We start from the raw sequence: 17074 nt of genomic DNA, 5'->3' as shown, positions 1-17074 counted from the left end.
TGCCTTCCCTCAAACACACAGATAGTTGTTACATTTGGGTACACGATACCCAGAACTATAGACAGCTTTATGGACACAGCAGTTCTGAGAAGTGACTGCAATGGGAAGCAGTAAGAAAACCGCTGCAGCACCACCACTGCTATCTTGAGCCACCCACCTAATGCAATTTGCAGCCTTGAACATCTTTTTCAGCTCTTATAACCTTTGCCGTACCCTTCCCTCTTACTGCAAATCAATGTAAATGCCCTTAGATAAGATCATTGTAATTTTTGTTATTTCTTGGATCACCTCCTGCCTCCAGTTTTGCAGCAGCCTCTTCTACCTGCCACTCATCCAGAGAAAAAACTCCCTTACCAATGCAGTTCTCCTTTCAGTCCCGCCTCCCCCGTAAATTCTTAGGGCTTATTTCCAAGGCACTGCCCGACTCTGTACTCCTCCCGTTGCTCATGCCCAAGCCAAAAGAAACACCTCCCAGCATCCCTCATGTCAATCTGCACTTTCTTTTTCCATCCTCCACTTGACAGAGATGCCTTATGAGCAAGCTCTTGTACATCTCCCCCAGTCAGGAGCTGTACAAGCACAGACACACTCTCCAATTACACATACTCTCCAGAGAAGATGCATGATGTCTCACAGCCTTGCCCCTCCCCTCCCAACCCTTTTATTAGGCACTGTGTTGTCAAATCCTCCTGTCTTTGCAGACAGCATGCACTATCTTGCCAGAGGGGAGAAACTAAGGTGCTACTTCAGTGAGCAGGATGACAATAATGGGACCATGAGCTCCTCAAGAAAGAGCAAGTACTCAACTGACACTCAAAAATCATGTGATCTTTCACAGGTGCTTCTTAAGGCCCTCAACAGTTAGATCCTGACAATCTTGGACCTATTTGGACCACATCATGACTGTTCAGGTTGTTTGGAAATGCTTCAGCCACAAAGGCTCAGATGCAATTTTCCTAGATTGAAACTAGGCTATCAATTTCCTCAGGCCATTTCTGAGCAGGTGGCTTGGTTTCACAGGCTAATTTTCTCCTGACAGTACATTTACTAGTCCTAAAAAAACTGCTTGTAATGGGCATATGGTTTATTTTCATTTGCTGGCTTCTTTGGGTGTCCAGCTTTTTACAAACAATTACAAAATTGTTTTACAGTACTTCCCAAGAGATAGAAAATAATTATTGTACTTTTGAAAGTGGCAACGCTTTATCCAAAGCCCAGATTTCCTGTGAGAACGACATGCTGGTTTTCATAAAGCCTTTCCCAGTTTTTCAAACCATCACCAGTTCTTTTTCAGAAAGGCACTCCACCTTTTTTTTCCATCTGTGGATATGCTGAGCAATTTCAAACTGAAAAATATGTTTCACTGCACTGAGTTTGAGAGCAGACACAGAAACCCTGCTGGCTGCCTGGGAGAGGTCACAAGTCACATCACCCTTTTGTGCCAGAGATCCACATCTGTAAGATGAGGAGTAGAATCTGTGAAATGCTTCAGGACTAATAAAACCTGCTCTATAATGTGTAGTCATTAGGTTATTATTCACTATAAGGTATCCTATTACTTATTTCATCCCCATCTACTGCCAATAATCTTACCAGAGCTAGGATAAAACAGCAAGTTTGATGGATGGGGTAAGAAAGAGGCAGGAAGAGAGCCACTGCTCATTGATACAAATTAAACAGCACAGTACTTCAACAAGTATTGGTACAATGAAGAAGCCTCTTGCTTCTGCAAACATACTAATTTTTCTATCCAATTGATCAGCTGACTTCATAGATAAATAGTTCATATTTATTTGTGATTGCACTGCCAGTATTACACACCAAGTTAGACCAGGATTCACAGACTTGAATGATGTCTTTTGAGACAGAAGAGTCTATACAATCACAAAGGCGGTACAGAAGAGGAAACCATAACTATGGATCTTCTAAATTTTATGCTACAAAATCTTCTATGTTTTATGCTATTTGCTCCACCAAATTACTAGGGGAGCAAATTTAGAAGAAACAAAGGGAAAAATGGAACTGTGGAATTAATTTCCACTGGACATCTTAGAGGCCGTAAGCTCAAAAGGAGATTAGACGAATTCCTAGGAGATTGGTATACCCTCCAGCTTCTGGTAATTAGCAGCTTAGGGACTAATTGATCTATGGTTGCATTTGGACCACAATGCTTAGTAACCCTTCATTGACCAGAGGATCTCCTGGTACTTACCTTTTTTTCCTTTACATTCTCTCCCTAAGTGACTGCTACAGGCCATTAAAGCAAAGAACACAAAAAAGTAATGGATTTTTGACCTGCTACATCACTGTCTTATGTTACATTCTTAGCGATGTCTCAGTGTCCAATGCAACACTGGAGATATCCTTTTCAGGCATACTATGTTGCAGAAAGAACTGGATAATTTTGGCATTCTAACATATTCCATAAGTGTGCTTGTAGCAAGACACCTACGTAATAAAAAAAAAGTTGCCTGAGTTGTTCAGAGTGCATTTCCAAACATCAGTCATGCGAGCATCTGAAGGACAGCTTCATGGCAGCTAAAAAGCATCTGTGCAGCTTCACGTTTTGATCTGGACACATCAATATTAACAAGATAGACTGGAGGAAGTTGAGAGAAGAGCAGCTAATTTAATTAAAGGAACTGGAACATCCAAAAAGTTAAAAACTACTGAAAATTATATCTGATGTAGATAATTTTCGCCAAAGCTCTGTGTAGACATAATCTGTATTTAAAGAATTTGAAGAGAGTAAAGAAGAAAGAAAGAAGGCCAGAATTTAGTATGTCTGTTTCTGATCACCCATTGGAAATCAACACCGAATAAGAAAAAAAAAAAAAAATTACTGATTTGCAGGCCTTTGGAAAGTGTCAAAGTATTTCCACAGCTGCTATTCCTGATCTGAAGGACAATGTCAGTTGCCTCATTTATTGACATGATTTTAGCAGAGGTGTCACAGATAGACATTAACAGCAAAATGGACTCCAGACTTTTAGATGATTTAAATAAAGCAGCATTTATTTTTAATCCACTGAGACAACAGCACTGAAATCAGCCAGCAATGAGGAGCTGGAGGCCTAAAGAAGGGAAGGTAGTGCTAAAGCAAATTTCAAGTGGGCTGTCCCACAGACTGAGCAATGAACGCTACATAAGAATTTGAACCCAGTAACATTCTTTTCCAGGACAAGATACTGAGGCAATCACCTTGTCTAACTGTTTATTTCTAAAAACTGGTTATCTAATCTACCCAGACCCAGCTCCCTTTATACGGGATGGAGACACACAGATGAGGTGAACTGCTCTCACTGAGGCCCATTGCAGGCATTTATAGAAAGCAGCACAGAAAAAAATGGAATTACAGGATAAGAATAAGTATCAGAAGGAAAATATTGTCAAGATAAACCACTGTACTGAAATAACTTTCTGAGAAGTAGCAGACAGGATCTAACTTGGGCAAAGAATTAGAAAGTGGAGAACAAGCAAAAATCTGCAAGTGGGAGATGGATTAGGCAGCTGTACTGGTTATCCAACTCCAACTCCTATCATTGTGCTTCTTCCAGGATTCTACTGTTCAATAAAGCAAGAAAAAATTAGAATCTGGAAAAAAAAAATCTTGTTGGAATCTTTTATAATTTACAAGAAGTTTGAAAATACTTTAACATTATATCTTATTTTCAAATGACTGTTTCAAATTCATTTTTCCATTTGTTGGAAAAAAACTCCCCAAAACCCAGAATCTAGTCAGAAGTTAACATGCCATTAGTAATATTGTAGTATCCATGAACTACCAGTTTTCTTGGTAATTCTAGATACTTTACAATCTAACTGGAAAATTTTCATGGTACGCTCCATTTTAAAATATATTTAGTGTTGCCCTTTCCATGGTACTACACCTGGATGAGAAATGTCTTCATTTAAGTTCAATTGTGAGTCTTCTCACCTCAGACTTGTAGGTCGGATATAAGGCCACTCCCTGCCCTCTCTCCCCCAATAATACTTCGCTGTTCTTCATTAGCATTCGAGCATTAAATTGTTTAACAGAATTTACTTGTGGAGAAGACACTCAGAGCTAGCATAGGTGGCAAAATCAGAATCCTTGTGGCACCACTTAAAACTACATACCACAAAAATCATGTTCAGAGACGTCATTTTAACTCAGACAACTATGAAAAAAAGAAATTGTTTCTATGAACTGAGAATTCAGGTAAGATCTATTTGAAAACCTTGAGTGCTAACATGGTAAAACAGCTCAATTCACAAGCAAATATATCTGTTTTTTGCTTTCATGATGCAAAGTGAAGAAGCTTTAAGCCTAAGGAAAATTGATTAATGTTCATTTGTTTAAAACAGGAGTAGGAATACCCATAAAAATTTTGACAAACTATTAGGTGGGATAGATGATTGCGCCAATCTATCATCTGCAATAAATGTTTATTAATAAAACTAATAATGGTTGACAATAGATATATGGTAAATAATGCAGCAATCATAGCATTTTTGTTAGGGTTTATGAAGATCAATTGTCTTGGAAAGCTAATGAAGTTCCAGTACAACAAGATCTGCATTGCTGATCAAAAGCAGCAACAGAGAATGGTGAAGTATTGAAATCAATTGCCTTCACTCTGCCAGAATTCTTTTAATTTTTCTCAGTTGCATTGTACTCATGACCATGAAAGCAAGCATGCTATTTCCAACTGAATCCCAGCCACAGAACTGACACAGGGTGGATGACATGATGGGGAGGAATAGGGATGAAGGTTCAGCACAGTAAGCAGTCAGGCAACTTCCTATTATGTCCCAGAGCGGAACTCCTTATCTTCACACAAACCTCTAGTAGCTTTCCAAGTCACCTTTCTTCAACACTACTGGTGCAAGGGGCAGAGCACGTGCATTGTCTGGGGAGTGACCCCAACTTCAGGTATTCTGGGTTTGGTCACTGAACACCAACCACCAGTCCTGTTCAAAGACAGGCATTCAGGCTAGACCCCAGTGCTGTACAAAACAGACACACCGACACTTAAACTTCTTCTATCCTAGACCCAGTGAAACTTCCCACACTACCTACACTGTAGGAGGAGAACAAGACTGACTGTTGCGCTAGGCCTTAAGACGACTCCTCTCCTTCACTCCCTCCTCTTGCCCATACAAGCGCATGCCACAAGTCCCCCATGCAAAGCCTTTTTAAGTTCTGGTCAGAAATCTGAGCCCTTAAAACATGCTCAAATCTTTTCCAGACAAAAGCCAAATCTTTCTTGGGGCTGGAGTGAGGTGCTCACACAAGAGACCATCTCCACCCGTTGCTGTTGTGTGTGCTACAGTATCAGGTATATCTAGATGCCAGACAACCGCAGCACATGTGGCACCTGTGGCTTTTACCATGTGATAAAATCTATGCTGCTGTGTATTCCTTACAACAGTTTTTCAGACTACCTGGGCTAAGCTTACACTGGGATGCTACCAAGCGCTTCAAGCCTTCACCTTCCCAGGCAGTGTGGATGTACCTCTAAAGTAGAGAGTCCCTCCACATCCCAACCTGGCATACCAGTTTCCGTTTCTACAGCCTTATACACACTTCCTACTTTTGTCGCTGTTCTTCAATCTCATTTATTCGTTCTTCACTTTGGCCATTCTGAGGTTCCTTCCACATGGATTATAATGCTACAGGGCAGCATTCATTAGCATGGCACATTTTATATTACAAGCACCAAGGTACATATAAGGCTGGGACTGATTAACATTTAATAGCTGTCCGAGACAATTATGAGGCAGCTCCGTACAGCTCATCCAATGCAGTTCAGTGCTCAGTGTCACTGACAGAACTTCTCTCAGCAGGAGCATCCTTGTCAGCATGACAGCAGGCTAAGTTCCCCCAGGCATATGGAGGGACCAAGAGAGGGCACATTCCTCCTTCAATTAGTGCCAATCACACCCTGAAGCATACCGCCCATTACAGACTGCCTAATGGCTTCCCACATTCAAGTTTTTCCACGCATATTCTGGCACTACCTGCATAAAATATGAAAGGGCTAAGGGATTATTTGGCTTTCTGCATTACTAAAATTGAAATACCTGACAGCTCATGCTTATGTAACAGATTCCACTCGGTTCAACAGCGAGGTTTTCAAGCATTTCAACAATTTCTCAAAGTCTGACTAACTTGCTTCATGGCTACAGAGAGCTGCCAATGTTAAATATCTGCCTCCCCAAATTCTCCTTATAGAGGACAAAGGATTTTTTTTAAAACGCAAAGCCAAAATGAGTAGTTCTCTATCTCACATGAGGGACTTCTGCTTAGTAAGCAAAACTTGCTAATACTTCAAGCAGTTCAGAAATCTAAAGATCTAGGCTGAAAGCACCGCGTTCATTATTCCAATCACAAAACTAGTACTGCAAATCCAGAGTGGTTTTTATGAAGCTTAATTAATGGAAAGGAACAGAAAAAATTGCCCTTTCCATTAAGTTTCAATTTATGTAATAATTGCTGGCAAACAATGTATTGTTCCAAACGCCGCAAAGAACGTGGTGTATTTTTACAAAATTCTTCCCTATCAGTTGGCAAAAATGGGTTACTGCTAAGTGAAAGATCATAAAGTTCTTTTCTGAACACAGGAAAAGATAAAAATAAACAGGAAACAAGGCAGATTGAACAGCTGTCTCTTATTTAGTTAATGAATACATGGATCTGAAAATAATTTATTACTCTAATAACCCTCATCCTCTAAACACCCTCCAATACTTAGCAGTGTTCTTACCTGTCCATATTTACAGAGGGTTGATGTGAAACAATCACATGCGTGCTGGTGACGGGTTTCCCACTGCGCGGAGATTGCGTTGCATGCTGAAGCTGAGGTCCTCCTGCAGGTTCCAAGGGAGATGCAGGACTGGTTATGACTAGAGAGAGAAAACAGGTTTTCATAAAACCAAGCAACATCATCTACCTGCAGATTAGGATAAAACATTTCTACAAAAGACAGCACAGTCAAGGCAAGCTACAGTTTTACAAAATAGAGTTCTCACACCCCTCCCTCCCCCCCCCGCCTCCTTTGTCAAGTTTTTGGGCACACAAGCCCTGTTTCAGGTCCGAAGTAAATGCCACAGATTTCAAAGCTATAGCTTTATGGACAAGAATAAACATTTTACAACAATATACACAATTCCAACACATAAGCCCGTGGTCAAAATAGGCTGATATCTGACAGAATATTATGCTGGCACTTTTCAAGCAGCAATAGAGAGTGGAATAGGAGAACGCTGGCACATCATCAGTTCCATACACTGGTATTTCTTGGTTCCTGTGTTGATCTCTGACTGTAACCCAAAAGGAAATGAAGAGGAAAAAATCTCCATGGGAAGGATACTTCTTTCAACAAGTACCAAATCACTAGTATAAAATGCTGTAGAAAGCAACACAAAATTAGAGTATCCTTGTGCATCACCCAAAGACCATATGATAGATGTTATTGGCCTGCCTCAGGATGTTCTTTTAAAGTACAACTACAGCCTTCTGCATTGTATCTACAGTCACACTAATTCACATACGGCTCAGTAAAAGGAAGCAATTGCACCCTACCCATACTAGTATCTGTTATGATAATCACAAGGCAATTTAGCATTCATAGGCTTGGACACATTTATCTCGGTTACCCAAAACCTCATCTGAGGAGACCCTCCTTCAGCTGCTCTTATTTTGCTATGCTCTAAATGCTTGGGCTGAAGTGTTTTACACCGAATGTCTCAGTCTGATCTTTGGCAAGTTTTTACAGGAAAGATATTAGCAATACAGGTTTCAGTGCTTGTACAAGTGGAACAAGAGGAAAATACATTGGCTTTAACGTTTAAAAGACAAAAGCAGAAGAAAGTTCTTCTGCTTCGGAAAGGCAGAGTTATCTCCTGTTTTGAAGCAGAGGCCAAACAAATGACAAAAAGGTGATGGATTTTGTTTCATTGTGTGATTTGGCCATTCCCACAAAGGTCTCCTCATATTTTGCCAAACAGTAAGACCGAAAAAAAAGAAAAATCACCATTTGTGTATAGTCAGAAGTCTGTTAGAGCATAATACGTAAAGTTAGAGTTGGCTGAAATATGTCCATTAATTCATACCTTTAACTCAATAGCATATCTAGATAAAGCAAAGCCGAACAGTAGAGCAGCCTTGAGAGTGAGGGCAGTTTTCTCTTTATCCAATTACTCAAGGACTCCAGCCTTCCCTTGGGCCTGGGGAAATGGAGGTCCAAATTCTCGTATGCCTTAGGAAACTGACTATTTGTCTTCTGCCTCAGGCAGGAAAGTGCTAGCCACAGGTTATAGAACCATTTATAGTTTCAAGAATTATTTAAGTGGTTTATAGCACCTTCAACAGTGCCTTTAGCACAAAGATGGCATCCCAGATACATTCTGTATTAGCAGTTCTCAAACTTTTCCCCCCCTAGATAATATGTAAACAAATAACTTCCAAACACATGTAATGAAATCTGTGTCAAAAGGCTTCCTCGCAGTGGTAATTATAGCATTCACTTCAAACATTAAAAAAAAAAAAGGCAGTACATGCAGCCAGTGCTGTTACTTGTCCTCTGTGTTACTCAAACACAAAAAAGAAATAAAGATTAATGTCATTTAATGTGTTAAGCTACAATAGGATAAGCCATTTGATAGCCTGACTTCAGTATCTTTAAATACTGCTAATTCATACTTAGTGATTGTTGAATATGAGCTACATTTTATTTTGCTTCCTTCATTGTAAGTATTAAAATCTTATATAAAACTTTACCTAAAATGACCAGGAGAAAAAAAAAAAAGATAGAGGGAACAGAATAGAAGGGAAGACTGAAAGTGTAGCTGTGACAGGGAGACTCTAAGCTTTTGTAGGAGCTGAATTTTGAAAGAAATAGAAATTAAGACCAAGTGAATAAGGCAGCAGATGTGGAAGAGAGAAATCACAGGGAGATGTTTGGATAATGAACAGTTTGTTTTGATCACTGAGATGAAATAACCCTTTAAGAAAATGGAATAAGTCTGCAACAACCACATCTGTAATACTATGCAAAAGAAACTATAGAATCAGTTTCTTTTGTGATCAGAATCAGAAGAGAATTTGTTTCTTTTGACTTTATGAATAATTAAACTTGGTAAGCAACTCCCTCTCGTTAAACACCGATGTGACTAAGTTGCTAAAACAGCTGACTCATTTAGTAATGGCTAACTACCTATATGGAAAGGCTAAATAAATAATGTTTGCTAAGACTTCAGTTCTACTCCTCTCATGGCTTTCTTTACTGCAATTAGTGTGCCAAGTTTCAGAACTGTATCTCAAATCATTGTGGTTAGTAGGCAGTTATTCTCCTGTTTTGCTCAGGGCACAGTTAAACACAATACCTGCTTCTCCAGTAATATTTGCCTTTGATATATGTCCATTTTGCTGGTCATTGGGTTTCTACAAAGGAAGCACAGTTTTGTAAATTAAAAATGGGACTAAAGAAGTTAAACATGCCCAATATTTACACGTTAAGTGGCAGCACTGACCTTATCTACAGCTTCTACACGCCTAGTTCTCTTCATGATCTCCTCAAGCCTCTACAATGAAATGTAAAGGGGTAAAATAATGTTTGCTGGCATTAATTTAAAAATCTCTCCCAAACCACAACTGCTTGTCATTTATCAGTTGCATCTGTTTATTGCAAAAAGATGAATTATTTATTACTGTTGGCAATATTGCTTTCACTTTCACATCAGGCTACGCAGATGTGGACTGCAGCTTTTCTGAGGACACATTTATATCATGGATAACTTTCTACAGCTGAGATGGAAGCAAGCTGCTAAGGCAAAATGAATTACAGTTTCTCTGCATGTACGGAGTTACCTTCTTCCTTTCCAAGCGCTCTTGCTCTTCTCTTTGGAAATGCTTTTCACGTTCTAATCGAATCCGCTCTGCCTCTTCCCGTAGGCGAGCTTCCTCTTCTTTCTGAGTTGATGGTAAAAGAAAGAGAAGTGAGGAATAATTTACTATTTAAAGACAGATTTACACTGGTATCTGCTTAACTATGCGTATCGACAACACCCTGAAAATACACTTTTGGGGTTTACAAGTCACCAACACTCTTTTCAGACTGAATTGCACATTTCTTGATTAATCTCCATGTTTTGCACAGCATTAAGAGATGCGTAACTAAACAAGGGACATCATATTTGGTTCTGTGCCTGTGCTGGGACATGTGCATGAAAGCACACCAGATGACAAATAAGGAATACGTTCCCGAACCTTCAGCATTAACACAGCAGCCAGGAAAGTATTAGAGATTCACGTTTTGAGTGGTGGGTGGTTTTGAGAGTCAAACAAAAGCAGCAGAATGTTTTATTTGGCCAGAGTCATCACTTAATGAGATCAAGGACAAACAGCCACAGGTATATTTGCACAAGCCTTCCATTCCTGCTTTTTTAATTAAATGTAAAACTTGTCTGGAATATATTGTAGAGAGACCTTGCTCCCTGACAGTGACAGTGTTGTATGATGGAACTGCTACAACAGTTCATTTATTACAGCTGTAACATCCAAAAAAACTTGGCCATGCACTATCTCTGAGTGCTAAACTGGGGATGTACCCCAGTTTAGCATTTCAAAAAAAGCAGCATACATGTTCTGAAAAAGAAAACTGCAGTTTCAAAGCTATATTCACTAACACAATCCTTTAAAAATTTATTTCCAGAAGCATGTATTTAATTAAATACCAGAAGAAAAAACTAATGTCTACGAGGCAGACTGAAATGCTGAATTTTGGGGGTGAGAAAGCGCATGCAAAAAGTAAGAGCACATGTGAAGAGAAGAATCCTATCCAGAATGCTTACCACAGCCTCTCCTGAAGTCAGTAAACCAACATTATGCCCATCAAAAATGACAGCACTTGAAAAATTGTATTTTGATGTATTTACTCTTATGTCTTTTGAGTAGCTGCTCTGATTTCAGGAGGACTGCACCAGGTAAAGGTTCTCCTCAGCTTGATTGAAGTGATCAAAACCTACCCCTTCACACTAGCCCCACACAAAAGCAATATTGGGCATAGGATTAGAACTCAGCAGTGCTGTATCTCCAACACTCTGAATAGTTAGTTATCTTGGCATCTAGACTTTCTATAACTGGAGACAAAGAGTTCTCTGATATAACACCATTCATTAAAATCCCCCAATACAACTCTGTTGATTTTTTTTTATCATGATTTATCAGGAATAGGAAAGGATTTGTTCTAAATAAATAAATTCTACAGGGAAAAAAAACCCAAAACAAAACTCAACTCCGTACCACATGGTTTTGTCAAGAAGAAATATCTTTACTCTTTGAACAACTCTATGGAATGAACTCTGCCCCAACCCTATTCACTTTATATATAGCACTTAAATTTCAGATATCCCTCTAAATCTAGGTGCTGCACAGGAGGTGTTGCTTCCACCCACTTCACTGCCAACCAGACTGGCACAGAAATTCCAGGAGGGGAGCATACTTGTTTCTGAATGCGCTCCATCTCTTCTTTCTCCTTCTGTTCTCTCTCTTCTGCCTGTCGGCGCAGCCGTTCTTCCTTTTCCCGCTCCTCCTCTGCATCCTTTCGGGTTTTTTCTGCTTCCTGTCTACGAGCTTCTTCCTCTTCTCGGCGAGCTCTTTCTTCAGCTATCCTCTGTGACAGCTCCTCCTTCTTTTGCCTGCAATCATGAAACAAGCATAAGAAAAATAAGTAAAAAAAAGGAGGGAAAAAACCCAAACCACCAGATTCCTGACCCAAGACACCAGGACCGCAGAACAGCTGGATAAAGGTTGCACTGCTGTCTCATTCGTAAGTTGTCTGTTCTGCTTCCAGCAGGGGCCAAAGGTGAAGACCTATGGAACATAAAAAACTTTGCAAGGCAATACCAGTACTTCTCCAGCATATGCCTGGCTTTCACTGATCCATGACTTGCGTACTTTCTGAATCAGAAACAGTATCATTGATTTTAATACATCTTGCAAAACACTTCTTTCTGTAATTTCATTTAATCATATTTTGAAATAGTATACATTTTTGGCACCCATCTTATCTTGCAGCAAGGACTCCTGAATTTTTAAAAAGTATCTAGTTCTGCTGATTTTTGAATGTTACCTCTTAACCTCAATTTAATGCCCCCTCATCCTTGTATTGTGGGAGTGAATAACTTTGCCCCTTCACCTTTGATGTTACCCAAATTATTTAGGACTTTGTAGCTTACTATATCCCCACTCAGAAGTAGAGAGCAGATGGTCTTCCCAGCTGAAGAATCCTCACCTGTTTAGTAGATTATCGTATGGGAGCTGTTCTATACTTGTGATCATCCTTAATGTCTGTCTGCACTTACTTCCTTAGTTTTACCGATTTTACTATCTCAAAAAATATAAAACTCAACATTCAAGACATGGATTCACCTTGGATAGTTCAGAATGACATTTTCATTTTGTTCTCCTTTTCTAGTAACTCGTAACAGTTCATTTATTTTGTTGACTGTGACTCATCTGACACTTTCATATACTCAACTCCAAACAAGATCTCTTCCCTTAGAAATAATTAGCCCAGAGACCACCACTACCACATGAGTTGTTAGGATTATTTCCTTATATGCATTCCTTTATGCTTAGCAGTATTGCAATTCAGCTTCCATTTTGTATCTCAGCAATATAAGATAAGTCTGAAACTCTTCACAACTGCTTTATCTCACTGAAGACCAGCATTATCTCACTGACCACAACTCCTTTCAAGTTCATTTATGAAGGCGCTGCACAGAAACTGAAAACTCCTTTCACTGTGAAAGGTGATTATTCTTTACCTTTTGTTTTTGATCTTTCAGTCTTAGTATTTATTCACCATACTACTCTTAAGCCACAGCAGCTTGTTTTCTTTAAAACCTTTTTTGAGAGGGACCATGTTCTGAGACTTTTGGAAAGCCAGGCTATTTTAACTGGCTCTGCCTTGTTCCTATGTTCAGCAACGCTGTTAAAGAACTCCAACAAATTCCAGAGGCATGGCATCCCTCTAAAAAGGTGCTCAACTTGTGTTATAGCCCCAGTCATAAGCATCCAGATGGGCTACTCATTTGCTAGTAGAAAATGAGATGCAACATCAATTACCCTCCAAAACTGTTGGGGGTCTTGATTTTAAATGAGAAAACGAAGAGGTTTAAGTCACAGCTGTTGAACACCTAAGCACCACCCATGGTAGAGATCTTACAATTCAAAGTCAGAGACATTGTGCCAATCACAAAGTTGAAAACAGCTGTGCAGAGTTCTCTAGCTGGAATAAACAAGTATAGCCTGGTTAATCTCTCAGGAAACAATGAATCACTACAGCAAGGATCTGCTCTCTCCTCCTGTCCTATTTCAAAGCACCATTTGGGATAAGTTTTAACGTTACGGATCTGCTTAGGTATATATTGTGCCTACAAAAAATCCCAACAGGAAAATTTGTTTTCGGGGAGGAACTCGTGCCTCGTGCACTTCAGTACTGTGTTTCATGTATCACAATATAACAACAGAATATACACAAGCAGCTGCTAGGAGGCTGCTAAAAACCATATGTTCTCCACCCCTGCAGAGGTCTACAATCACCTTTCAAGCTCTTCTCTCTCCCTCCTTTCTTGCTCCTCTCGTTCCCGCTGCTCACGGGCAAGGCGCCTCTTCTCAGTCAGCAGCCTTGTTGCTTCTTCAGGGTCAGTTGTACCTGCAGAGGTCTTTGTGGGGGCTGGGGGTGGAGAAAGAGCTGGCGGAGCAGGAGGTAGGGATGGGCTGGCTGCTGAAACAGACGGGAAGGAAAACTAGTTTGTACAGACACGGTAGCCAAGATGACACTCCCTTGAAAGGTACAGAAAATAGTTTCAAATACTCTGTAAAATATTTTCAAGCTTATGTGCTTTTACAAATGATTCAGAGGAGGAAGAAAGTTCTAGATGCTAGGGGTTCATATTCCTTAAGGGAAGTTTGCTTTTACAGGATATGTGAAAGCAGCTGCAGTTGAAAGGTTAAGCCAACTTTTCCATCAGAAGAATAAATGCTGACAGGTGCTCAACAGGAGTTATGCTGACTCAGCAAGTCCCTACCGTCACATTTCTTAAGTTTGCCTAATTCTATTCAGAGAGCAGAAATGAAATATTGTGATATTATATCTTCTGCTGTCTGATAGTCTACACCTGAAGAGCAGAGCCAGACTTTTTGGTGATAGGCCAGTCTCTTTTGGCGACTTGGTGATCTCAAACACCAACTGTCTGAAGTGACCTGCGGTAAGGGTAGGACACAAACCATCATCAATTTTGCAGTTGCTCCAACCTGAGGCAACTTGTGGGACCAGAACACAGCTTCTTAACAAGCTTTGCCACTATTGGTGAACTATGGCTTGTGTTCAAATCTTAACAGTGTCTTCATATAAATTCTTTATCCAGGACCAGCTTTGGCCACCTGGCAGAGGTGTTACAGGTTTTTCTCAAGTAAAACACTAGTTCCCACTTCTGTAAGTTTGCCTGGCATTCTCTAGCACAGGCACAGAGCGCCTCAACTGCACTTTTTCTCTAGAGGCCAGGGACCATTACCAACACACAAGCTAAATGAAGGAAGCATTCCCAGGGTAATGACATCTGGTAACACAGATGAACGTGGATAGGGAAGACTTTGAACTGTCAGTGGAATCAGATTCTGATCCTGGGAAGATACATGTAAAATAACTCATCAGGAACAGCCAGGAGATGATTTTAAATCTATATTTCTAACCACCCTTTGGGATGTTACAGCATTTTCCTCACCTCACTAACAACTTCTAAGAGGGGTTTCCTCCCTGATTCCCCCCTTCCTACACCTCGTCATGTATACAAACACAAATTCAGCTGCTTTGTGCTGAATGCTCACATCTGCTGACCTCTCTGCTCTCTTCTTCTATCAAGTAAAAACTATGCAGGTCTTTATATAACCGCTTCAGGGCTTTCACCTTGAATTCAAATGATACATGTACACCAGTAATTTAAAGAGTGCCAGGGCCTGTTCTCTAGCCCTGAGGTGAGCTGGCACAGTTTAGCCTTAGCCAGAGCACTATTCTCTCACATTACCAAAACAGGTATTCAGTCCCCCCTTAGGGAAAAGTCCAGGCCTGGGCTAACCTCCAAGATGTAGCTGGGAACTCAGAAAATTCTGTGATGGTCAAATATAAAAAGCTAAGTAATTTGATCACTCTAAAGCTTGGCAGCCCTTTTAGAACTATGCTCTTAGTAGCCTTGGGGACAGAAGGTAAGAAAATGTGGGGCTGCAATTACAACCTGGATCAGAAACATACCAGAGAGCCTTTGTAATAGTTAAACAGTATAAATGACAGAGTTCCAGTACCTCAGCCCTTTTTAATTTACTAACACAGACCAAGGCAGGGCTGTCACTCCTGAAGCGAGCACAGATTTGTGCTGCTTGGGGCTCACTTCTTGCCTCAGGTGCTGAAGCTGGCAGCGTAACATGTAGCCTGTTTAATGCACACCTGCCCTGCTGTCAGAAAATATGACAACAGTTTGCACAGGCACACCCAAAGTACCTTTAGAACTTCATTGGTATTAGTAAAGTCATGTCAGATTTGGCTGCAAAAGCTTGAATAGCTCCATCAGTGATCATTACCTGCTGACCTCCGGGCTCCTGTGACTACACAGCTAGCAGGTAGCTGAGCCAGACAGGTTAAAGGCCAGTGCAGTTAATTGGCAGAAATCAGCTATGTTCACCTGCAACACAGACCTAGGAAAATCAGCAATGTCCCTCTAGCCCCAAATGCTGCACTTGCCCCTCTCTAGATTCTTGCATTCAACCAGTGGCTAAGTTTTGGCAGTTTGGGCCTCCATCTGCAGTACAAAGCCTGTCCTTTAACTTCACATGTAAAATGCTTAGCCTGAGGTCTCAATCTTTGGTCCCAACCATCACTTCCTCTGGCTTTGGCAAAAGACATCCAATTTGAAGTGCTGCTCACCACTGTGACTATAGTATCCTTCTCTTTTGCCCCTCTCCACCACTTGTTTCTTTGCTGTGAATACAAACTACTTCACTTTTGAATATCTTTATCATACACAACCTGTTTCCATACTCAGTGACCTTGTCACAAACTCAAATATTGACTGACTCTGCAAAGAAGTCAAGCCTCTCTTCCTCCTGAACTAAACTGTCAAACAAGCACCACGATGCTTCTCTGGTCTGCACCTTGTACTGGGGAACTACAACTTGTAAACATTTGCAAAGTTATCTCACTGGTATCCCTGAAATCCTTTTAAAACGAAGCTTTCTCCTTAAAAGGAAGCAGGCAAAAGGTTATCAGAAGAGCAGTGAAAACCCATGCTAACATGGCAATTATCTCCTGTCTTCTTTACATGCCCATGACCAACAGATGCATCCATTTATTACTGTAAATCTCTAGCTTTTTGTGGGGTTGCACCTTACTGTAACAGAACTTACTAGAACAAAAGAAATCAATTCACATCAGGTCTTCTCGCAGAAGAACAACCCCCAACTACACTTCTTGCAGTTAAATGCAGGATTATTAACACTTAACCTGTTTTGTGAAGGACAATCACAGGGGAATCTATGAATTTCAAATTCAGAATCCTAAGTAACCCATCCTGGGAATCCCAGTGGTCACAATGGCCATTCTATCCCATCTGCAAAACAGACAGTTCATGCTGTATTTACAATGAACTAAAGTGTCTGCTAGAACAAACCTACATTTTTCATTTTCAGACTTACCTTTTGCCCTTCCTACACTTTATGATCATTATTTTATTTTGTGTGTACATCGTTTTCTGCCTTGCTGCTTTTCAGGGTTGGTGTGTGGGTTTTTCTGTTTGTTTGTTGGGTAGTTTTTTTTTTTTTTAAATAACTCATTTTCCCTGAAAAATTCTGCCTGTTCCTCTTTAATCTTCTCCTTGGTTCTCCTCTGCATTCCACTTTGTCCTGCTAATCTCTCCCATGACGTGGTACTCTTGCAATATTATAGGTAAGCTGGTAGTGTTATCAGCACAACTGTACTGAGTGTCTAGCAGAGCCGGACATTCTCACTGCTCACACTATCTTATGCGATTGCTT

General features: G+C 40.3%; 1 protein-coding gene across 4 annotated transcripts in view; it reads right to left on the bottom strand.

Annotated features, from left to right (window-relative positions):
- MAP7 (microtubule associated protein 7) overlaps positions 1 to 17074 on the bottom strand; it is a 126711-nt gene that overhangs the window by 2954 nt on the left and 106683 nt on the right. For 3 of the 4 annotated variants that reach the window (XM_050893329.1, XM_050893331.1, XM_050893332.1), the window contains exons 11-16: positions 13592 to 13775; positions 11487 to 11682; positions 9854 to 9955; positions 9517 to 9567; positions 9370 to 9427; positions 6750 to 6888 (exon numbers count right to left, since the gene is read on the bottom strand). In XM_050893329.1, the coding sequence (XP_050749286.1) occupies positions 6750 to 6888; positions 9370 to 9427; positions 9517 to 9567; positions 9854 to 9955; positions 11487 to 11682; positions 13592 to 13775 (730 nt within the window). The remainder of the gene's footprint in view (positions 1 to 6749; positions 6889 to 9369; positions 9428 to 9516; positions 9568 to 9853; positions 9956 to 11486; positions 11683 to 13591; positions 13776 to 17074) is intronic. The other variant, XM_050893330.1, reaches the window with a different exon arrangement.

Source organism: Gymnogyps californianus, chromosome 3, assembly GCF_018139145.2.
Source record: "Gymnogyps californianus isolate 813 chromosome 3, ASM1813914v2, whole genome shotgun sequence".
In the NCBI taxonomy this organism is placed as follows: domain Eukaryota; kingdom Metazoa; phylum Chordata; class Aves; order Accipitriformes; family Cathartidae; genus Gymnogyps; species Gymnogyps californianus.
This window is presented reverse-complemented; position numbering and strand designations above follow the sequence as displayed.